Genomic DNA, 24,955 nt, shown 5'->3' with positions numbered 1-24,955 from the left:
TGGACATGCACGCACACACAAAGTTTTGTTTTCACATACTTTATCATGCTACATGTACTGTCATGCAAATTTCTTTATAGCAGAAAAATATATTGTGGATGTATTTGAATTATTAATCAAATTGGTATAGCTTCTTCTTAGCTGCATATTATTCCATACTATATATAGCCCACATTTATTTAACCCTTCTGATATTGAAAAGCTTTAGCTTATTTCCAGTTTTCACTATTTCAGGGTTGCACTGAATAACCTTGCCCATAAATTTTTGAATTTTTGAGCTATGATAGAATGCTATAAGTGGAATTTCTGAGCTAAGTTTATATACATTGAAGTTTGGATAGACATTGCTAAAGTGTGCTCAATAGCTTGAATGGGGTTTCCCTCTACTTTTCAATTGAGAGACAGTGTACTACAATAAGATGCATAAAGTATATTATTTTAAGTGTGCAACTGAATGAACTTTTATATGTGTATTTAGCTATGAAAGCACCATTTCCAGCCTCCCAGAAAGCTCCCCCCAGCCTTTTTTCTTTTTTCTTTCTTTCTTTTTTTTTTTTTTTTGAGATGGAGTCTCGCACTGCTGCCCAGGCTGGAGTGCAATGGCGTGATCTCGGCTCACTGCAACCTCCACTTCCTGGGTTCAAGCGATTCTCCTGCCTCAGCCTCCTGAGTAGCAATGATTACAGGCACCCACCACCACGGTCGGCTAATTTTTTGTATTTTTAATAGAGATGGGGTTTCACTGTGTTAGCCAGGCTGGTCTCGGACTCCTGACCTCGTGATCTGCCCATCTCAGCTTCCCAGAATGCTGGGTTTACAGGCGTGAGCCACCGCACCCAGCCAGAAGGCTATCTTTAAACCTTCCCAGTACAGCCCTCTCCCTGAGAGATCACCACTATTCCAATTTCTATAATCGTCGATTCCTTTTGTCTGCTCATATAAATGAAATTGTACAGACACAAATGAGTCTGGTTTCTTTGACTCAACATGTTTTATATTTATCCATGTTGTCGTGTGTGTGCATAGTTCACTTTTTACCGTTATATAGTATTCTATTGGATGAATGTCCCACAATTTGTTTATCCATTCACCTGTTGATGGATGTTTTGGTTGTTTCCATCATGTTGGCTGTTATGAAGAATGTGGCTATGAACATTTGTGTGCAAATATTTTGGTGGACACGTTTGCATTTATCTAGGGCGTATATGCCTAGGAGTAGAATTGCTGGGTCATAGGGTGTGTTTAACTTTCTTAGAAACTACAGAACAGTTTTCCAAACAGGCTAAACCTGTTTGCCCTTCTGCCAGTTGTATAAATTGAAACCTCCTAGCATACAAAAGTATCAAATACTGTATTGTTACTGCATACTTAATTGTCTCCCCAGACAATTTTAGAAACTGTCTTGTTCAGTACCTCAAATATAGTGGGATTCTCAATAAATATTCATGGAATTGGACTAGTAATTAAGCAGTTACTATTTGTTATGCTTCAAGGTCTCTACCACACAATTTGAAGAATTAACATACGTTACTGTGGACAAACTGTTGTACGTATGGATGTTTTATTACACAAAGGAAAACCCATTTTTTTGTGTGTAGGACTGTGGCCTTTACTTCATTGTATCCTCTATGGAGCTTAGCACAGAAATGGGCACAGAGGAAGTGCTGTAATGACTAGCATGCTGGACTTAGTGAGCTACCAGATTCAAAGACTGCCAAGCCTCTCTGAAACCTTTACCTGCTCATATTGCTAGACTGAGGTCTAAAGGAGGCAGACAGAAGAGAAAAATTCTCTTCTATCCCTCACTGTCTACACTGTCACCAGTCCCAGTTTCTTAGGTTTTTAACTATAGATAGATAGTTTTCACCTTCAAAATGTTAGCCAGCTCATTCATCTATCTATCTATAGACAATTAGAAGCCTATCTATAGTTAGTTACTAATTATCTATAGTTGGAAACCTAAGAAACCTGATTTATCAGGTCCACTAAAGACCCAGATCATGCAGGGTAGGAAAGAGCGATCCTTGATAATGTACATCTTTATGTCTTTCCTTGTGAAAGGTCCAGTGCGTGAAGATTTGATATAGCCCGTTACACTAGGTCTTTAGTCTTCCCGTGTAACTGTCTGTAAAGTTCTCCATTCCTCTGGGAATTTGTGAGCTGAGGATGTAAAAAAGAAAAAAAATGTTTCTTGCATGAACTAGGCCTTCATCAAAATTCACTCCAACTCAGATTCATTTCCATTTCTAGTCCCATTGCTGCCCACAACCAACTGAGCATGATGAATGAGTTGGCTGACATTTTTAAAGTGAAAACTGTCTATCTGTTCATCTAACCATCTATCTAGCATATCCCCGGATTTGAGTGTCTTTACTTTATTAAGGTAGCATATCCTTCAATCTTGCCTCCCCTCACATCTAAGTGAAGGAGATGTAAACAACAATCCTTACCCTTGTTTCTATGACGAATACTAGGTTAACATAAGTAAGTTTTGCAAACTTGGGAATTTGCCAGTCCCAAGTTTTTGTTTAATTTACATAATCATTTGCATAGGACTGCATATATTAAGGAAACATCTGTACTTTTCTTATGCATTTAGATGAGATAAGTTTTTTCAGTATTTGAAGTTACTACTTATTATTGATTTTTTCTGCCTCTCCCTTTTTAGGAATCTCACTTTGTGAATATCATGCCATTAGCCTCGTAAGGTGGAGAATGGAAGTAACACTCCTCCTAGCTTTCCTTCTCAGACAACAGAGCACTCCTTAATCAGAGCTGAAGGGTCCTGGAAGTTGGGATCAAAATATATTTTCAAATATTTTGAAATAAAATAAAAAGCTTTATGGTGAAGCACCTTCAAAAAGTGTAATAAAAAAATGCCCTTTCAAGTGTAGAGACATAAAGGTATACTTTATAATGAATCACACTTTCTCAACCTGCATGATCCGGACCTAAGCAGTTAGGCTGCACAATGGAGGTTGGGGGAGTATTTCCTAGTACTGGGGCTGAAAAGGTGCTTGTCTGGAGAGACATGGCAAGGTGACAACATAGACAAGCAGTGAAGCTCATTTTCATATATTGGCTTTCCTTAGAGTGAGGCCAACTTGTGTACCCATATCTCTAAAGACCACTTTTTCTAGCAGCACTCTTATCTATCATTCTGGGATGCTTATCTTGAACTCTTCAGCTCCCTCAGCACATCCTGATTCATCTTAGCCTTACAATGTAACTAGTGAATACCTGAATGAGGCCTCAGGGTAAGGGAGAGATCTACTCTTCTTAGCACTATAGCACCCTCACTGGAGAAGGATGCTACTGAATTAGTCATTCATTCAAGCCAAGAATATCCACTCCTATATTGTGTGAGGTGAACATATGTGGGATTTTTTTCCTAACTACTCATTCATTCCTAACACCCTACTTTCTTTTCGTAGAATGACTTCTCCCCCATTGTGGATATTCTTGTGGGATGGTAAATTCATACTTCTACCACTGTCAAACCAAAGTCCTCCTAAAGACATTTTCTGCCACATCCCTCCTCTCACTGCTCAGTATAGCACAAAATTTAAGCTCACCTGATTAGATGTAGGCTCATAGGATTTTGAGTCTTAAGCTAGTAGCATGAGCATAGAAGAAATTACTGTTTATTCTTCCCAGTAACGGCGCCCGTATGAGTCTACTTCCCTGCTAGGAGACAATCACTATGGTTCCTGCTTTGTAGACCCCTGTCCTTTTTCAAGCCCTGCTCTTTTCTCTTCTTTCTTTTTTTAAAACTTTTAAGTTCAGTAGTACAAGTGCAGGCTTGTTACATAGGTAACCTTGTGTCATGGGGGTTTATTGTACAGATTATTTCATCAGCCAGGTATTAAGCCTAGTACCCATTAGTTGTTTTTCCTGATCCTCTCCCTCCACCGACCCTCCACCTTCTGCAAGGCCCCAGTGTGTTTTGTCCCTCTCTATGTGTCCATGTGTTCCTTCTTTTTTGTGGCTACATAGTATTCCATGGTGTATATGTGCCACATTTTCTTTATCCAGTCTGTCATTGATGGGCATTTAGGTTGATTCCTGTCTTTGCTATTGTGAAGAGTGCTACAATGAACATATGCATGCATGGATCTTTATAATAGAATGATTTATATTTCTTTGGGTATATACCCAGTAATGGGCTTGCTGAGTCAAATGGTAGCTCTGTCTTTAGGTCTTTGAGGAATCGTCACACTGTCTTCCACAATGTCTAGCCCTGTTCTTTAACTTTCCCATAAACGTTTTGAATTCCCAAAACACTTTCAATAAGATCCCTTGGTTAGTCAGAATAGACGATAACGTCAGCTCAAAGACATTTGGTTCATGTGGCTGGTAACCAAAGAACCTAGAGTGAAACATTGTGCTAGGTACTGAGAGTACAGTGGTAAACAAGACAAACAAGGTTCTTGCCCTAATGGAATTTATGTAATAATGGAAAGCATAGGTCTACTCAGCACTAAGATAACAAACCCTAGATTAGGAAAAGTCAGCCATTGCTTTCCTATGCTCATGTATTTTAGACCATTTATGCACTCAGGCATGTGACAAATATTTATGGAGTGTCTATGAGTTACCAGACATTATATGTATAAATTTAATCCATTCCACTTGTTTTGCCTAATCAACAGAGGCATAATTAGTTCCTTCCTTCATTGTTCCAAACTCCTTGTGTACCCTAAATGCTTGAAGATCAGGACCAGAAACACATCATAAGCTTGAGCTATTAGAGATACAAGTCTTACCTCCTCTTAGCTTTCTGCCCCCTCCCCAACCTTCCCATATTCCTGGGTGCAGGGGAAGTGGGCTATCACAGAAGGTCACTGTCATCTTTGGGACTTTGGACAAAATGATAAGGATTAGGATTCTGGGCAGGAGCTTCCTCAGACATGCCTCAGTGAGAGTTTAGTACCATTCAGTATTTGCCACTTGCCCACAAGGTACCCAGGGTGCAACAAAGAATGAAAAGTTCATGCTCTGAAGCTTAAAGGGGCTTTGTAATTTTGCTGATCAATGCTTAATAAAGACAATTTGCCTGTGGTGTTGAGAAATAGTGTCCTGTCTTATTCAAAGGTCCACCGCCTGCCACCATTGACTCCACTCTCAGCCTGACTAAATCTTCCGTGACTTCCTGCCTATAAAGCACTTTTCTTCTATCATATCCTTGCTCTAATCATTCACTATTTCAGTGTGTGCATCTGGTCTCCCCAAGTAAACAGTAAGCTGCTGGAGGTAGTGGCCTAAGTATGATGTGTCTGTATCTTTCCCTCCATGTCAGGACTCAGTCAATACTTGGGAGTTGATTGATTGTTGATTGAAAGCAGTACAAAGTTTCTAGGGTCTTTTATCCATAATTACTTGGGTCCATCTTCACACAAGTATCAGTCATTTTTTGTGCCCAAGAAAAGCAAGTCAAAGGATGCCAGGGAGATATTTAATCAGTGTTTTCCCTGCAATTCAAGCTGCCTTTGAAATTGTAGAAAGCCCATGTTTTCCTAATTAACAAGGGGTGTCATAACAGGAATCATGAACTTTTCTATCAAATAGCATTTCTGTTCTCGACAGTCAGGTCATTAGAGATAGGTTGTACATTTATCACTCCAGCAGCAGCAGAGCAATCAAGGTTTTATTACTTGTTGAAAATAAGTACAATCATGGGCATTTTAACAGCCAAAATGATCCCCCAAATCAAACCACGTACAGAATGCATTTATTTGTAAAAGTGCTAATTGCAACCAAGTCTTGTCCTTAAATCTATTTTTGAGTGAAGGTGACTTAATATTTCAGTTCAAAGACATGTAACATTCAAGACACTTTGATCACTATTCATGTTAGTCCCTTCACACACACGGACAGACACACACACATAGACACACACACACTCACCTTCCCCTATCAAAAAAGTATACATGAAACCACATGGGGAACAATGGATTTGACTCTGATGGCAGATATTCAGGGGCCTAAGGGCCAACCTAATTTTTATATTATGTGAGGTGATAGGGGGAACAATGGAGACCTAGGAGCTTTATACCAGTGACTGGCACCAGTGCTGTAGTCTGTTTGGTAGTCAGCATTAAATTTTGTTTAGAAGATCAATGTGATAACTTTAATGGCATAGACATGGTAGGTTGGGGCCATGAGGTGATGAGTGGTAAGCTGATGGGCGTTTGAAAGAAAAAGGAATGAAGATGTACTGTGTTACACTGTGCTAGAACATTTTCAGACCTCATCTTATTTCAGTTTCACTTCAATTTTAGGATGCATGTATGATCATTATTACATCACGAGGTCACACATCTAGAAAGCGACAGAGCTGGGATTTGAACCCAACTCTACTGTCTCCACAGCCCACTGCATCATACATTTTCATAAGGGTCCTGGGGAACTTGATTTTTGATATTGAAATGTAGGCATTTATCTTTCTCACTGGAAGGGTCTGGTTATCTTTATTTATTTATGTATTCATTTATTTATTGCTCCAAGCAGTAATATATTCTCTCAATACAAGATTCAAAAGATACAAAGAGGTATAGGGTGAAAAGTAAATGTCTCTTCCTCCTTGACCCCAGATACTCAGTTACCCTTCTTGAAGGCAACCGCTGATACCAGTTGCTTGCGTATCCTTCCAGAATGTTCCTCTCTTTACTTATTTCTATCCAAGGACAAATGTGAGCAGCACACCTGACTGGGAAGCCACAGAAGGCAAAGCTGATGTACACTTAAAGCTTTTGAAACAAAATTTCCATGCCGTAGACATTTCTCCTCTAATATATCATAACGATATACTAGGTAACATATCATAACGATAGCCTGAAGTCTTATCCAAAAAAGAAACACTATAAGGACAAATAGGAGAATTATTCTGACTTCAATATTTACCAAATGTTATCTTATTCTTCCCCATATAAAATAATATTTAAAATACAAGGTTGGAGCAGATTGTTTCACAAATTCAATATTTTCCCCAATCAGGGGTTGGGAGGAGGCAAGTATCTCTACTGGGATTTATTGAAAAATTCTGTTTGTGAATGGAATTCATTTTGGGATTTTTGTTTTTATTTTTATTTTTAATTTTTTAAATTTCCGTAGATTTTGGTGGAACAGGTAGTATTTGGTTACATGAGTACATTCGCTAGTGGTGATTTGTGAGATTTTGGTGCTCCCATCACCTGAGCAAGTACACACTTGGAATTCATTTTTATTTCCACAGGTATTATATTCTTTTTACATAATTAGGCACAACTTCACAACTCAAGGAGAGGAACAGTAAGGATCTTTGTCAAAATCATCTGCAGTAAAGAAAAAAAGAACATTTTCAGCTGTGGCATCAGGGATTTTGCACATAGTAGAAGCATAAGAAAATTTTATCAAATGAAGGAAAAAATAAAGAATTAGAAGAGAAGGGAAGAATGTGCTGCTTTCTTTGGACCATTTTATATAAAATCTGGGGTGAATTAATTCATCCTGACAGCACTGTTTGGGCAACCAGTGCATATGTTCTCCCTACATTGTGAATAAGAGGCAGCATTATTGACCTTAGCCTTAACCTGGGAGAGGATGTTTATGTACAAACCTTGGAGGCCTTCAAGAGAAGATGACATAAAATGTGAACATACACATTTATATCCCTTACAGATTTGATATTCTTGCATTGAAAGTTTGGCTATTTCTCAAGCTTGAGAATGCCTGGTGGTACAGAAGGCATGATTTTTCACTCTCTGCTAATAGAATCAAGCTTCTGGCTGCCACCAGTACAATGGTAGCACCCAGATTTCAGTTTCAGAACCTGTGGCAGGTCGACCTGCCCCACTGGCTCAGTTTGTCTCAGCTGATGAGCACTTTAATGTTGGTTTTCCAGGTCGATTGCTTGGTAAGGCAACATCAATATCCTGGATACGGTATTTGCTAGTGATCCTCTGAAGCAAAATATGTACACATTGGGCTGTATATTTGCTAATTAAACAGTCCCCAGGGACATCAAGAAATCCAATGCTAAATAACTCTCTTGGAAAATGTTATTTCCTAACCAGCCCCAACTATTATGTACTAAGGTGCTTCCACAACCCAGGACTTGTCTATGTCACGGCACCCCAGTGCCTTTATATGAGCACCAAGACATATCCACAAGTTAGTTGGCCAGAGTTCGATAAATGCTTGTGGCCAGGGAGAGGTTTTTTTCATGTGCATCACTAAGTTTCCCACACAAAAATGGGAGACTGAGACTTTATACAGTAGTCAACCAGCCTAAACTGGAAAACAGCGTTGCGTCATACACAGTCCTGAAACTGGCAGGCACTTAAGAGATTATCCATTCTAGCCTCCTCATATTAAACGTAGAAAGAATGTATCTCCAAGCAGAGAAGTGATGTGATCAAGGTCACAGAGTGACTGACAGAGCTGGAACCTGAACCAAAGCCTTCCAACTCCAAGTTTGATGCTTTTTTTAACCCACCTTGCTGCTTCCAGATTGCCTTCAGCCCTTGGACACAGAACTGGTTTTTGGAACCAATATAAAGAAAAACACTAGAGAATGAGGCAGTCCTGCCTCCAGCACTGAGAGGGCAGGAGAATGACAACAGCCAGGCCACCAAAGTGTGTGTGAACTGGAGTATACTTTGGTCTTAAAGAAAGGCAACCAAAGACCACTGCACTATCATCTAACTAGAAGCACACAATGCAGAATCATCACAATATCAACCTGAAGTTCTTAAGTTCTTGCTCACTTTGCCTTTCTCTTTACTTTAAGCCTGTAGGCCAATCCTTTTCCTACAGTTTCTCTTTTTACATAATTAGGTACAACACCCCATTCCCAACTGAACATCTGTCTCTTCTTATAAATATGGCTTCCTATGGAAGAAGCTCAGCATCTAAGATGGATGTGTATCTCTGAGAGTTTTCTTGATAGGTGTACTAGCCCTGAGAGCCAGAAGACCTGAGTTCTGGCCCCAGTTCTGCTGGATGGCTGAGGGCTGAGTGACTGGCCCCAGTTTTACTGGATGGTAAGGATGGACTCAGTGACTGTCAATAAGGCATTTTCCTTTTCCCTGATTGAGGTTCCTCAACTGTAAAATGAAGGGATTGGACTAGACAATGTCTAAGGTTCCTTCTGGTTTTAACGGTCTGTGACAATTGTTTTTAATTACTCATGAATTTTCTAACCTCCCATCTTTTCTTTCCTCTATTAGTCTAATAACACATTCATACTTACTAAATTTACTAGGTACAGACACATCTATACACACTTCTGTACACATTTCTATGCTTCTATACACACTTTCTCAGCCAAGAATGAGTCAAGGCATACACATGCACATGTGCACTTAGTTTTGAAGAGGAAGTATCATCCAAGACCCAGTATGTGGTCTCACGTTAATTCAATATGCAATATAAATGTAGACAACACAGCCCTTTTTTCTTACCACTTGGAAAGCTTATTTCTGAAGGTGTGCCTTGTGCAGAGCCTAAAGATTTGAAAGTGGAGCTAGTTGCAGTTGACTTGAGGAATGGTGTCAACAGTTTGTGCTCAAAGGTTTTCTTTAGTCCCTCCTGTTTATATCCAACTTTTATCTGACACCGGCTGCTCCCATCTGAAATGATACCAAGAAAAGTTAAAAACATAAAACTCATCAAATTCTATACTTAAAGTAGTGAATTTTATGGTATATAAATTACACTTCAATAATCTGGTTTAAAAACACAAAGCTTGATGCAGTGTTCATTCTGGGTACCTGAAGGAGTCAGCTTTTCTATGAAGTTGTAAGAAGTAGGTTTGTACTATAATGTGTGGTGTAAGAAGAGACAATTCACATACCAAGGATGCCTGCTTTTCCGAGAGCACAAGGACCAGCAGATTGCTGATATGGCCAGCATAAAGTGGGGAATGGGGGGAATCTCAGTGCTACTTGTAGAATCTTAGAGTTCAAATGCTGCCTTCACTAAATAAAATTGATTAGGCTTTGTATTGAGACTGAGAGAAGCTGCCTAAATTGGATGGAAGATCCTTTTGATACAGATAACATCAGTTTGCCTGCACTGGAAACATTCTTAAGGGAAGCATCAGCGTTAAGAGGCAACATCTGAGTTCACCACAGCCCCCAGTTTGTGGGCCATCAGTAAACCTGTGCAGCCCACTGGCCAGGCATCTTAGGAATGCTTATAAGTTCTCTCTACCTCCACCACCACTCCTTGCTTCCTATATCCACTCAACCCACTGTTGGCTACTAGCCAGAAGCCCCTGAGACCCAGTGCCTGGAACACAGTAGACACGCATTCAATGTTCTTTTAATTGAATTAGACTGATGTGACAGTGAGGGTAAGCAATCCAAGGAATCTGGGCCAAAACAAAAGCATCCCTAGTTTAAAATATGGCCCAAGTCACATTCTTCATTTGACTTCATTCATCTCAGCTCAAAAGCACAAATCATTTTCATGACATGGAAACAGCCTGTGTTTTGATGCTGATATGCTCTATGTACTCAAGTTAGGAGACAAATTAATCTGAGCAGTTTTGTAAAACATGTAAAATTCAAAACTTCATCCAAACTGACATCTTACCAGAAGAGTTATCCAATCGCAACCACCCACAACAGAGGTGTATCTGCCACTGCTCCCGCACACTCTCCTTCATCACACAGTGAAACACAAAAATGAAGAATCCTAAGCCAGGAGAAGAAGGTCAGTCTTTTTCGGTTTCATTCACCAGCTGTCACCAATGCCCTGACTCAGGTCTGCTCCTGTCATGAGAGATACTACTTTCAAGGAACCCCAGGACTACTACTGGCTTTCTGATCTTGTCTTTGTAGCCTCCCTCCCAAAGGCAAAAATGTCTATATCAAGACTTCATGTCAACCACTATTTTGTCCCAGGGCTGCTGTTCATCCTAGAGCATGAGAGGTAAGGTAGCCCCTCTCTGAGATTGCTCTCAATCATCCCCACATCCTGGCATTGAGATCCTTGTGTAGTTTCCTTCCACATTGTACCAATAGAATATAGCAGAAGGGATGGCATGTCACTTTCAAGATTAGGTTATAAAAGATCCCTCTCTCTCTCTCTCTCTCTCTCTCTCATCACTCTGAAGGAAGCCAAGTATTTTGTCCTGAGGACATCCTGGCATCTCTGTGGAGAGGCCCACATGGTGAGGAACTTAGGCTTCCAGTCCACGACCATGTGGATGAGCCTTCCTGGAAGCACATTCCCCAGTCCCAGTCAAGTTTTCAGATCATTGCAGGCCCGGTTGACAGCTTGACTACAACTTTACGACAGTCCCTGCATCAGAAACACCCAGCTAAGCTGCTCCTGAATTCCTGATCCTCAGACACTGTGTGAGATAATAAATTTTTGTTGTTTTAGGCTGGTAAAATTTGGAGGTAATGTATTACATAGCAATAAATAACTATTACACATGCTTTTTGGCATAATGACACCATGTGGAAACCATGGATTTGACCCTCAACCTCCAATGCCAGCCCTGATTTTGTCCTGCAAGGGGGAGGGAGGGGCTGAAAGTCTTTGTCAGCAGTGCTGGCCATTTCTCTTTCTCACCCTCTGAAATATCTCCTTGGAAGATAAAAGTATGACTTAAGATTATCTTGGCCAGGCATGGTGGCTCACACCTGTAATCCCAGCACTTTGGGAGGCAGAGGCAGGTGGATCACTTGAAGCCAGTAGTTCAAGACCAACTTGGTCAACATAGAGAAACCCCGTTTCTATTAAAAATACAAAAATTAGCTAGGTGTGGTGGCACATGCCTGTAGTCCCATCTACATGGAAGGCTGAGGCACGAGAATCACTTGAACCCAGGAGGCAGAGGTTGCAGTGAGCCAGAATCGAGCCACTACACTCCAGCCTGGGTGATAGAGCAAGACTCTGTCTTAAAAAAAAAAAAAAAAAATTATCTTGATTGCAAATTCCCTGGAGGACCAATTAGATTTCCTGCAGTTGGGGGTAGAATTGGCAAAAATAACTCCTGTCAATAGCCTGACTTATATTTATGGTCCATTACAAAAAGTCTTTATCCACAAAACCTTTCCAGATGCCTCAAACTGAAACTCATTTTTCCCACTTCTGAACTCTCATAACATTTTGTTTCTTGTATTGTTATATGTAGCCATACAATTATTCATCTATTTCCCATTTTTCCACCTAGCTGTTGAGTCTTTGAGGGCCGAGATATGTTTCCTTTTCATATTTATGTCATTTTGCCCTTCATCTTTAATGCACTAACTGCTGCAGCTCAATAAATGTATGTTGATTTGAGCTCCAAGGCACTTGATACACAAACTCTCACATCCACCTACAACATAGTGATAACTGCTTGAGCCTCAAAATATTTATTCTGATCCAAGTGCAGTTTGGAAACCTTTATTCTCTATACAGGTTCAGCTTGCCTCTAAATTGGCCAGTTGTCCTGAAGGTAAATGATTAGTATCAAAGAGGTCTTAACCCATTGTAAACTGAGCACCAGTCTATTGTAAATGCCCCAAAGCAAATTTCAGCTAGAGCACTGCTGGAAGTAAAGATAACAAACCTGCACATTGTGCACATGTATCCTAGAACTTAAAGTATAATAAAAAGTAAATAAATAAAAAGAATCTTGATTGAGGCGAGTGACAGTCTCCTGCCATATTCTGTCCTTGTTTGACCATACCTCCCACCAGCACCATGTTCAGTTTGGGAGGCTTTGTTTTAAGAGCAAGATGACAAACAGAAGTATTCAAGAATACAGTGAAGAAGGATAGTGAAGAAAAGCTGAAAGAGCTGGGATGCTGTATCCAGACCAAAAAAAAAAAAAAAACTTGGAGTGGAAAACATAGAGTGAGAAGAGGTGGTAACTTAGCCACAGATCTGAAAGGGCTGTCATGAAAAGGACAAATTAGGCTTGTATCTGTACAGTTGCCCGGTTAGATCCAGGAGAAATGGAAGAATGTTCCAGAGCAACCACATACTAACAAATCACAGCTAGTGTTTATTTGGCAATGAGTATATGATAGGCATTGTACTATTAGTCTCATTTTTATAGTTGAGGAAACTCGGAGTCCAAGAAATCTAGTAAACTTGACTCAGGTCACAGAGCTAACATTGAGCTGGCAGCACCAGTTTCGAATACAGGCAGTCTGACTATAGAGCCCAAGGTCTTAACTACTGTACTATACTAACCTCAGGTAAGGAAAACTGGTACCACATCAGAGCTGATAAGAAGTTAAATGCTTTGCTTTACAGAATGGTGAGCTCTCAGTCTATGGAAAGTTTCAGGCAGAGGCAAGTGACTTCTTGTCACTCGATGGGAAGTTTGATTGGGAAGATCTTGGCTCCCTAGCCCCAACCCTGAGACTCTGATTCCAGATAGGAGGCTAAACGGAATGGCATGTAAATGGAATGGCATGTCTCTCTAACTCTCCCAAAAGCTTTATCCCCATGTGTAACCAAACAACTGCGGGGATGAATTCAGCAGTGTTTGCTGTTTTTCTGAGCAGCAGCCACCTGGAAGGGGGCACAGCACCCCAAGGAGAGCAAACCACAGTCTCAGAGCAGGCAAAACTCCTCCAACTTCAGCATGTACAAGGGGTGACAGTGACGTCAAGCACCTATTACTACTCTGATTTTTTGCATGGAGTTTAGTTTTCAGACTTAAAGGTTATTCTGTGAATTCCAATGAGCTGCCTGCCAACTCTCCCCCTCTGCTGACAGCTTTCCTTTTCCTTTCCCATAACAGATTGATCTGCTTACTCACTAGGAAAACACAGGCATGAGGGAAGATGTCAGGTTTTTGTCACCTGCAGTTTTATTTGTGCATTTTTCCTTCACAAATAGCTCATCATGAGCATAATTTTTCCCACTTGACCACAGGTCACCCCCATCCCCTTCAGCCAGCATTGCAAGCTTGTCATTTGTCTTTTAAATGACTACTTTGTTCACTTGTTCCACCATTTGTTTTGGAGGTTATTCGGGTCGTGCGTGTGTGTGTGTCTTGAATTTGAAACTGAGCTCTGAAAACTCCCTTGCTACAAGATGGTACATGCTATCTTGTAGTCATTTCAGGCAGGACTGGCAAGACTTTGTGCTTGATGGACATAAGGCATATCCGACAGACAGAGACAGCTTGGCTCTTTTGGTGCTGGATCTATGGGACTTTGATTTTAGTTTTCAAGAAATACCCAGTTAGAACACTTATATACTGTTGGTGGGAATGTATATTAGTTCTGTCACTGTGGAAAGCAGTTTGAAGATTTCTCAAATAAATTAAAACAGAGCTACTATTCGACTCAGCAATCCCATTATTGGGTATTTATCCAAAAGAAAACAGATCACTCTACCAAAAAGATACATGCACCTTTATGTTCATTGCAACAATATTCACAATAGCAAAGACACGGAATCAAATTAGGTGCCCATTAATGGTGGATTGGATAAAGAAAGTGTCTACATAGCCACCATGGAATACTACTCAGCTATAAAAAAAGAATGAGATCACGTCATTTGCAGCAGCATGGATGCAGCTAGGGGCTATTACCCTAAGTGAATTAATGAAGGAACGAAAACCAAGTACTGCATGTTCTCACTTAAAAGTGAAAACTAAACATGGGGTACACATGGACATAAAGATGGCAATGGTAGACAACTGGGGACTATTAGAGGGGAGAGGAGGGAGAAAGTAAGGATTGAAAAGCTAACTATTGGGTTCTATGCTTACTACCTAGATGATGGGATCATTCACACCCAAAACCTCAGCATGACATAATATACCTAGCTAACAAACCTGCACATCTACCCTGAATCTGAAATAAAAGTTGAAAAGAAAAGAAATATCTCATTAAATTCTGCTTCTATCCATGCGGTCTCCTTCCTTAGATGCTACATTCCACCATAAGAATGGTTTTGAAAACACCCCTGCCCCTCCTTTTTAAAATCAGAACTGCCTTGCTTTCTTTATCTTTTGCCAGCTTTCCTTTAACCCCTCTTTTCACAGAGTGAGTGCATTTTTCCTCAGAATCACTGAGCCAAAGAGAAGCCTGGAGTTACCACTGTGGAGGAAGTCTTCACAGGCGCTTGGGTTCTAATCCGTTTCCGTGAACATTCTACACCATGACTGGTTAGTTCTTGAGGTTAGAGCATCAGGTTAGAATACTGTAGTGTGGGCCAAGCAGTTCTATCCACAGAAAAAGTGTAGAACGATCACCAGGGTCTACACTAGAATACAACCTTCAGTTCTACAGTAGAATTCAACCAAATGCCAGTAGCCTCAAAGGGAACCAAGAGAGGGTGGTATTGAGAGTTTCTAAAAATTCCATTCCTACTACCAGAGGCAATAAAAATGGCATGTGAAGGAAGAACAACACATTTTGTGACTTCTTATATTCCAGTTAGAACATGGCTGTATATGGTTGGCAGGATCTGGTGGGACAGAAAGTTTCCATTGATCCACCTCATTGCTCTAAAATAAGATGGTTTCTGGAGTCATAAAACATAAATGCAAAAACCATGCCTTCTGCTACATTGCTTCCCCCCGCCCCCCGCAGCACTTTGCAAGTGCCTGGCATATAATAACTGCATGCCAATTTATTTTTCTCAAGGTTCCTCAGGGATTAACAATGACCACAATAAAAGGTTCAGAAGTTTTTAAGACACTACATTAAATCAAGTTTTTAAAGACAATTTTTTTTTTTTCTGTAATAGAGCTTTTACGATGCTAATGTACCTAGTGCTATTCCAAGAAAGGGGGAATGTAATTTGCCACATTTCCCAAAGTTATTTGACCATAGAACTTTTTCATTGCAGGAGCATCCCATGGGATCATCAGTGGGCTTCAGTATGGAAAAGAAGGGTTTATTGAATGAAAAAAAAATAGCAGAGAGCACAAAGGGAGACTCTAACCCAATGAAATGCCAAGTTGACCCTCAGCCTGTCCCTACTGGAGTAGCCCAGATGGACCGGACCAAACTTGAGGATAAAAGTATGGGGTAGAATTAGAGACTCACACAAAATAATTTTGCAGGACTCTTCCCCTCAGTATTTTTAATAGGCAAAATCAGGTTAAAATGAACATAAGCAATTACTCAGAGTTATATGAACCAAATCCCTAGCTTTCTTTTCTTTTCTGTTTTTCTCTTCTTTCTTTCTTTCTTTTTTTTTTTTTTTTGACAGAGTCTCTCTCTGTTGCCCACGCTGGAGTGCAGTGGCATGATCATAGCTCACTGCAACCTCCGCCTCCCGGAGTTCAAGCGATTCTCCTGCCTCAGCCTCCCAAGTAGCTAGGATTATAGGCGCATACCACCATGCCCAGCTAATTTTTATATTTTTTAGTAGAGACAGGGTTTCACCATGTGGATCAGGCTGGTCTCAAACTCCTGACCTCAAGTGATCTGCCCGCCTTGGCCTCCCAAAGTGCTGGAATTGCAGGCATGAGCCATTGCACCCAGCCCCTAGCTTTTACTTCTCATGCCATCTTTTGTCGACCATTTCATCACTTCATTGATTATTTGTTCATTTCATCAGAATAAAGGAAAATAATTAAAAGAGCTCTAGGGCCTTTAGCTTAGGATCATCTAATTCAACCAATTGTGGTAACTTTTTAAAGGTTGCCTTATAGCAAAATCAAGGCTACAACCTTGGCCTTTCCCATAGCCCTTTGCTTTTAACCTTCATTCCTGTATGATTCTATGATAGTCTAGCCTGGCTTTTTCCCAAAATATTAGGATATCTGATGCAGATAGAGTCTATGGGGCCAAAACTTTAATGTTTCTGCTTTCCAGTTAATTGCTATGTTTAGCTGGATTGTGCACTTCAAAATATCAACATGAGTGTGAATCTGTACATTTTTTAGCACAATGTGTTGATACAATGAACACTGTATGAAGTATTGCCAATCAGTGTTTAATATAGACATTTCCAACTACCTAAAGTTGGGTTACCTATCTGGGCTTCTCCCTATACCACTGAGTAAGAGAGAGTGGGCTGTGTGTGCATTTAATGAAGACTAACATCTAGTTAATGTTTTCAACACGTGAGATTATTTTCTACAGCAACAAAAGCTTTGCTGGAGCTGTAGCTGGCCACGGAAAAGGCAAAAAAGCAGCAGTTACCTTGCAAAGTGTTAAAAATGGCAAAAAGATACAAGAAAAAGATCCTCACGGGTCCCCAGGCAAAAAAGGCAAACCCCCAGGTGAGGCCAAGTAAGAATGTCAGGCTCGTTGTGCCTTTGAGGTCATGCAGGATCATCTTCCGCCGAGTCTTCTGGCTTTTGGATTTCACAGAATTCAGTTGAACAAGAACAGTGCAGAACATGGAGAGATTCATGAGAAATATGAGGCAAAAATAAGCCACCACTGAGATGTAAAAGATAGAATCATCTTTAATCCAACAACTGTAAGAAACAAAGAAGACTATCATGAGATAGGGAAACATAAAGTCCTATTTCTCAGAGACTGAAGATCATCTAGTCAATTTTCTTTCACCCTAAGGGCATCTAGCCCTAGAGAAATGAACTGGACAGAGTTCACTCACACCAACTGGAGGCAGAGCTGGGACAAGAACCTCAATCTCCTGAGCCCCACTTCAGGGTTCTCTCCAACACTAAGTCAGAAATCCTAGAGGATAGTTTCTGCCCTACATATGCAGAACCTGTCAGTCCAATTCCCTAGGAAATGGTTCTATTCGTTAATAGCAGAAAAACGAATAATACATTTTCCCCCAAGGTGGCTCTCTGTCGCCGCACTCCCCACACCGCCCCCGCACACCCTCCCCTCCAACACCTTACACCTAAGCTCTTATTTGCAGGATGAGTTCTACTTTACATGATAAATATCACAGTGAAAGGATGTGAGCAATGAGTGGCTTTTCTGAAAGCTATATCAAACAATGGTGAAATTATGAAAGTTAATGAAAATGCTACAAAAAGAGAACAGCTCTAGGTGTACTGCTTTAAAATATGATGTGTTTGGATGACAAAGGCAACATTGGCCACTGGATTGATTAATGACTCCATAGTTTTTATTAAAGAAAAAATATGCAGTGATTCATATGAACAGATATTCCATTTAATAACATTTGCAATTACTGGAGGCATTTTCCCTGATTTTTGAACATGGAGAAGCTTGACTAATTTAACTGTGTGTCAACTTAAAACGAGCTCTCTTTTCCAAAACCAGGAAAATCTCTTTTGGTCATGTTATTTATGTTGGCATGGAAACTTTCACATATGTGTGAGTTTGTGTGTTTGTTGCAAACGTGTTACAAAACATTTAATTTTCCTAATAGATTCTGATACCTAGAGTTCCCTGAATATTATCAGCATCCTTAAAGGATGCTATAGAAAACTATTAAAATGAGATAGTGTTACATGTTTGGGTAGAGAATCACCTTCAAGATATATTGTTAAGTGGAAAGACCAAGGTGCCAAATGGTGTATATCTACCACTTGGGTAACAAAGTGTGCAAGAGAATATCCATACAAATTTGATCTTTGGTAATAAATTGGTAATAAGAGTTACCTCAGGAGGGAAACTGGGTAGCTGGAGGTTGGAGTGGGGCTTATTTTTCATCCTCTACCCTGTTGTACATTTGGATTTTGTTCCATGTGCATGAGTTACTTCTTCAAAATATAATTTGAAAAAAAACTATCAGAGCAGTCTGCCTCTTATTAACCAAGTCACATCTGAAAAGTCTCTTTTGGGAAAAAGTGGAGTTGATTTTGTTCTGGTTTTGCTTTAGCTCTTGCTTTTGATGGTTCAAGAAGAGTCACCATTAGGTAGACACTGGGGACCTTTTAAGTCACAAAACAGGCAAGGGGGGAGGTTGGAGCGGGAGATGAGAAGGAAGGGAAGAGAAAATGGAAGAGAAAGAAAAGATAACAAGGAATTTTAATTAGAAAGCATCTGCTGTAAAGGGCAAAATAATTTTGACCCCCTGGAAACTGTCATCTCAATATGAAAGATGGGGGAGTCTTGGAGCAGGACCTCCTACATTTGATTCCAGTCCAGTGGGAGAGGAAATCTATAGTGGAAGAACTTGAGAGGCAATGATAAAAAGAATGGAATAATCAGAAGTGTAAAATGAGATTGTGCAGCCTAAAGGACCGCAGGGCAACTGTCTACACGCCTACACGCCTGTAAAAGAAGGTTTTGGAGAGGTGGGGTGAAGTGAATTGCTACTCTCGTGTGATTGTGGTTGACAGAACTAAAGAGATGAGCTTATACATCAAATGGGAGAAAAAGAAAAAAATGAAAAGAAACAAGAGAACAACAAAGCTGAGGCCGTTTACAAAGGAAAGCTGTTTAGCGTTCTTCAGAGAAGACCTTTGCTGCCGAAAGGTAAAAAATGTTTTCCAAATCATCTCAGAATTTCCTTGTAGTGGCCATTAACTCTTTGCAATGACCTTTGCAATGTGTGAGCTTTGTAATCATAATACCTGCCAGTTACACAGCATTTGCGGTAGAACAGGCAATATGCTGAGCACATTACATACATGATATCATTTTAATTTGCACAGGACGTTAAGAGGAAACATTATTATTCCCATATTCCAGAGGAGGAAATTGAACTAAAAAGTAAAGTAACTTGCCCAAGGTCATAGAGGACCCAGACAACTAACCATTACATAAATGTAGCCTTGACTATGTTTAGGGCAAAAGGACTTAGGCTGATTTCTTCCTGAAGCCAGGGTCAAGACCAATCCCAGGCAAGAACGCTTTACCATACCTTGCTGGGCCAGAGCCCCACCGCTAGAGAAAGAGATGCTGGTACTTACAATGGAGTTGTTGGGCTCAGAGTTCCATACAGATCTTCTTTCACACTGACTGTGATTGCCACCATGATTGCTGGGATTCCTGCAGGGGGAAAGCAAGTTAAAGGCATTTCTTCAGGTAGCAGGGAGGCATCCTAATCAATGACTGTGGGTGATGATACATTAAGACACTGTTCAAATGAGCCACAGATGTGCGGGCATCAAAATACTGTTGTTTGCAAAATGTTTGTGAATTCTTCCGAGTTAAACATTTCTAGGAGTTCTCCAATCTGCTAAACTAGACAGCATGCCAATGGCTCCAATACAACACCCACCAGTTATTAAAAATAGCTCAAGTGCCAAAAAATCAACTTGGCAAAAGAAGTATCTAGTTGATTGGAATGCAAGTTCGCATCAAGCATTTCTTCTTAGATGATAAGCCCCTAATTTTTACTCCCTTTCCACATCGCCCCTTCCTTCCCAATAGCTTTTTGTCTAGGTCACCTTAGGGAAAAGGCACAGGCAATCAGCTGCAGCCTTCAGTGCTTTTTTGACAGGGAAACTGTTTCCACACTCATTACTAGTTTGACATTTTGACTAGATCGACCAGTTAACAACCACTCAATTCAGCCAGACTATAATAAAGCAATCAGTTCAGTCAAAATGGTCAAACGTGAGGAGAGTATAGACGCAGGGTTTAAAAATCCAATTTCATGTACATTTGCAAAACTTAAATGATTTCTTTATCTCTCAATTGTATTTCTCCTAGACTAAGAGCATACACCTACATACATTTTAGGGGTTTTGTTACATGCTTTCCAAAGCTGTTCCAAAGCCCAGAATGCCAAGTATCTTGAAAAATCCTCCACTGTCCCATTCTGTGATAAACAGGATAGTCCCTTCAAATCTGTATAGCCCACCCCAAGCACAGCACCTAGAATGCTGCAAATGTTTTTAAAAATACCCCCGAAGGCTGGAAGGGAGAGACAGAGGAAGGTCTCATCTTTAGGATGGAAGTTGTGTGGCAGTCTTCAAGCTGTGTTTACATATTGAAAAAAATTTTTTTTAAATCCCTTCTGTTGTTATTTTAAAAATATAAACAAATTTACTGTCTTGGACAGGGATTCATTAGGTTGGTGCAAAAGTAATTGTGGTTTTTGTCATTAAAATAACCTTTCCAACAGGTTGCTTTGGCATTCATAAGGCAGAACTTCAAACATAAACAGATGTTAATATCTATATTTTCCTTACAGTTGATTGCTTTTGTCCAGTATTGAAATGCTCCAAAACTCCCTGTAGTGGGACAGCTCAGCTGTGGCTTCCTGGTGACCTTGCATGTATGCACATAGACCACGCAGGTAAAGGCTTATCTGAATTTGGGCGGTGTGCCCTGCAGACCTCCACAAATTCAAGAAGATGGGAGGCCTGTGGGGAGGTGCTCTGGGGCCATCTCCTATTCACCTCCCTATCTCCTCCAGGAGGCTGTCAGGAGACAGCTTCTCATCATCTCCCAGGGCTCTGCAGAGGTGTGGGCCTTTGTACCCTGCCCCCTCAGAATAGGGCTGCAGAATAGGAAACAGCATCACTTCCATTTAAAACTAGCTCCTCAGCCACCGGGAATCCTACAAGTCATGTGACAGTCATCCATTCCCTTTGTTCTGGTGTCGTTATTTTTAGTGTGGGGGACAAGAACATGAAAGCTGGCACTTTTAGGTACCCTTCCTTTCACGGTTTATGTAAGTAGTAAACTGAACCTAAGAGTGGCTTATTGTATCTTTCTTTACTGATTGAGCCAGTCAGACTTCTCAGTTTGTGTGTGTAACTAAAGTTTTCCTGCTTCCAAGTACCAAACTTTAGCCTTTCCTGCCTCTCCTTGTAACCCAAGAAATGTATATGAAATTAGAAGATCAAAGAGATAAGAAGTGAGTCCTGGAGGAAGGGCTTAAAAAAGAAGCTGGGAATGAGTGATGATCAGGCAGAAGGAAAGCCAGGATGGAGTGACATTTACAGCTTTTTCACAGTTGGCCATATTATCTGCTTTTTGGATTATTCATGAAGGCTCTTCCACATTTTTCAATCCTCTGACTGAATCAAGATGAGGGACACAAGGCATTAAGGGGAGTGTATCGACTGCTTTTGGCTCTGTGTTTCTGATGGATTCCAAAGTGTACTAAAACAAGCTTTTAGGTTATGATCTGTTCAGTATTTGCCTGTCTCTGCTCCTCACATTAGCATAGATAATAGCACTGACTGTGTATCCAGTGAAAGCATGTACTATGTTAATGAACTCATTAAAGGGATGAGTAGCTAATTAGGAGGGTATTGTCTTCACAAAGGCAGTGGAAGATAAAATCTGTGTTCCTATGTACCCTAGGTAGGCTACTTAATGTATATCTCCTACACATCTAAGCATCTAACACATTTTCTGAACCCCAAAATCTGCCTTGAATACACAAGAGAGAGAGGAAAGGAGCCGATCTGACCATGACAGTTAGAAATGCAGGAAACAAGCCAATGAAATGACATTTGTGTTCAGAAAGATCTATGCTGAGGACCATTCCTGGCTTCTTCCAAGGCCAGCAGTGATCATCACAGTCATGAGGTGTGATGAGAATCAGGTTCTGGCTGACCCAGCACTCTTTCACCCATTTCAAGTCTTTTCCTTGTTCCTTAAATAATATGGCAAGACCATAGAGGTCAGAAGTCCAAACTATGGAGACAAACTCCCTGGCTCAAATCCCAGCTCTCTTGCTTACTAGCTGTGTGAGTTTTGGCAAATTACCTAATTTTTCTGTGCCTCAGTCTCCTCATCTATTAAATAGGAATAATGATGGAATCTATCCCATAGAGATATCATGAGAATTAAATGCATATGTAAAGCACTTAGAATAGCATCTGGCACATGTAAGTACTACCTAAGTGTTAGCTGTTTTTTCAGTATTTGTTGTGACTGTAACTTCTGCAAAGGAAGAGATAAAATCTATTCACTACTGTAGAGCCAGCACTTAGCACAACATACAATAAGTAAGTGCTCAGTAAATATTTGTGCACCAACTCCTTGCCATAAAGGTTAAAAATTGAATTAATAGAGAAATACAGGCAAAAAAAAAAGATGCATGCCCAAACACCAGCAAGGTGATCCTTAATTTTTTACCTGTGATATTAACAGAATCTAACAGAGCTAGAATTAGAAAGACAAGCTTAAGACATAAATATCAAAAACAATGGCAGATATACTTACCCCAACCAACTAGACAAAATTTAAGTATATAATTTGGAATGTATATGTTGAAGACTTTGACTAGAGCCAAATACATATGGACTGCCTGCAGGCCCATCCAAGTAAAAGAAACAAGCAGGAAGTAATGAAGTGCCACTGCAGCTGTGATACAAACTCCTGCCTTCTGAAATGATGACAACCAAGAATTGACCAGAAATACCAGGTTTAGCATCAGTAGTGCTGTGCACAGGTTAATCAGAATTTTGGCAGGATAATCTTTTCGAAGTTTGCTAAAAGAGAAAGTACAAGGTTAAGTTAGGTAAAGTCTGTTTTTTTTTTTAATTAAACATTGCCACATCTTATCTACATAATAAGCGAAAGAATAAAAGAATTACTCATCTTTGCTTATACTTTGAAGTCCCCCATTCTCTTTCCAGGTAGAGTCAAAGTATAATAAACATAGTGACCTTAACTAACAGAAATAATAATAGCCTCTCTCAACTACACAGTTGAGAGAGGCTATTATTTTTCTTTTTATCTTTTAGAAAGAAGGAAGGAGTTTCCTAGGTATTATGATTCTATCACCACTGCTTCAGCAGGCTGAAGCTACATATTACCAAATAGCAGGATGACTATGGAAACCATTCCAAGCAGAGCTACTTGGATAGTTCTAAAGATCCCGACATATGGCCTCATGGAAATATGGCCTTAAGTTTTATTAAGTGATTACAACTTTACTTTGCAGAAACTCACCCAATATTTTTCAGAATAAAAAATATGTATTACCCCCTTTGATTATTTTACACTGTTATTAAATATTTATTGATTTAAATTTTGCTGTTTTCATTTAGTGTGAATTTTTTTCCTGAGGTTATAGTAAAGTGCACAAGTGTTACTGTATAACTTGATGGATCTTTACATAGGTATACACCTGTGGAACTTCGACACAGATCAAGAGGTAGAATATTTTCAACATCCCAGAAAGCTCTTTCATGCTTCTCCCATTCAATATCACCCACCAGAGGTAACCAATACTCTCACTTCTATCCCCATAGATTTCACCTGCGTTTGGAACTTTTTGTAAATGGAACCACACAGTATGTTGTCTTATTTTTCTGGCTTCCTTTGCTCAATTCTATGTCTCTGAATATTATGTTGTATTATATAGAAGTAATTCATTTCTTACTGCTGTGTAGCATTCCATTTTACAAATATATCACAATTTATTCATCCAATCAACTGTTAATGTAAATTGGGGTTGTTTCTAATTTGAAGCTACTGTGACTGAAGCTGCTATAAATATTCTTGTACATATCTTTCAGTGGACATATGTACTCATTTGTCTTGAGTATATATCTAAGAGCGAAATTTCTGGGTCAACAGCGAGATGTATATTTATATTTAACAGGTATTGCCAAAGAATTTTCCAAAGTGTCTGATCCATTTTACATCCCCACTAGCAAATGTACGAGTTCCAGTTGTTCTACATGCTTGTTGACACTTGCTATTGTCCTTATTTTAATTGTAGCCATTCTGGTGGGTGCAGAGAAGTACATAACTGTGGTTGTGATTAGGATTTCTCTGATGAGTAATGATGTAAAGAACTTTGTCATATGCTTATTGGCGCCATCTGGTAAAGGTTAGGCTTAGGCATGGATATTCTCTATTTGTGAGGTGCCGGTTCAAGTCTTTTGTCCATTTATAAATTTTGTTGTCTTTTGCTTTTTGATTTGTGAGAGTTATTTATACATTCTGCATACAAGTCTTTTATCTGATATATGCATTGTGATTATCTTCTATGTAAGGTTTGTCTTTCACTATCTGAATTGTGTCTTTTGATTAAAGAAGTTCTTAATAAAGTCTACTTTATCAAATTTTCTTTTAGGGTTGGTGTTTTTATATCCTATAGAGAAATATTTTCCTATCCCAACTCTCTTGTTTTACAAAAATCCAATTAAAAAAATATATATTATATATATATATATATATATATA

The 24,955-nt window shown here is 39.7% G+C and overlaps 1 protein-coding gene across 1 annotated transcript in view; it reads right to left on the bottom strand.

Annotated features, from left to right (window-relative positions):
- Positions 1-7,113: 7,113 nt before the first annotated feature.
- The window catches only part of ADGRG4 (adhesion G protein-coupled receptor G4), a 107,417-nt gene continuing 89,575 nt past the window's right edge, over positions 7,114-24,955 (bottom strand). Inside the window, 6 exon segments of the mRNA XM_033201613.1 lie at positions 7,114-7,313; positions 9,444-9,611; positions 10,579-10,680; positions 17,103-17,383; positions 19,766-19,844; positions 22,983-23,251. Of these exon segments, the coding sequence (XP_033057504.1) occupies positions 7,276-7,313; positions 9,444-9,611; positions 10,579-10,680; positions 17,103-17,383; positions 19,766-19,844; positions 22,983-23,251 (937 nt within the window). The 3' untranslated portion in view covers positions 7,114-7,275.

Source organism: Trachypithecus francoisi, unplaced genomic scaffold (genome assembly GCF_009764315.1).
Source record: "Trachypithecus francoisi isolate TF-2019V2 unplaced genomic scaffold, Tfra_2.0 Lachesis_group6, whole genome shotgun sequence".
Taxonomy (NCBI): Eukaryota; Metazoa; Chordata; class Mammalia; order Primates; family Cercopithecidae; genus Trachypithecus; species Trachypithecus francoisi.
Note: the sequence above shows the minus strand (reverse complement) of the source record. Positions and strands in the feature narration are given on the sequence as shown.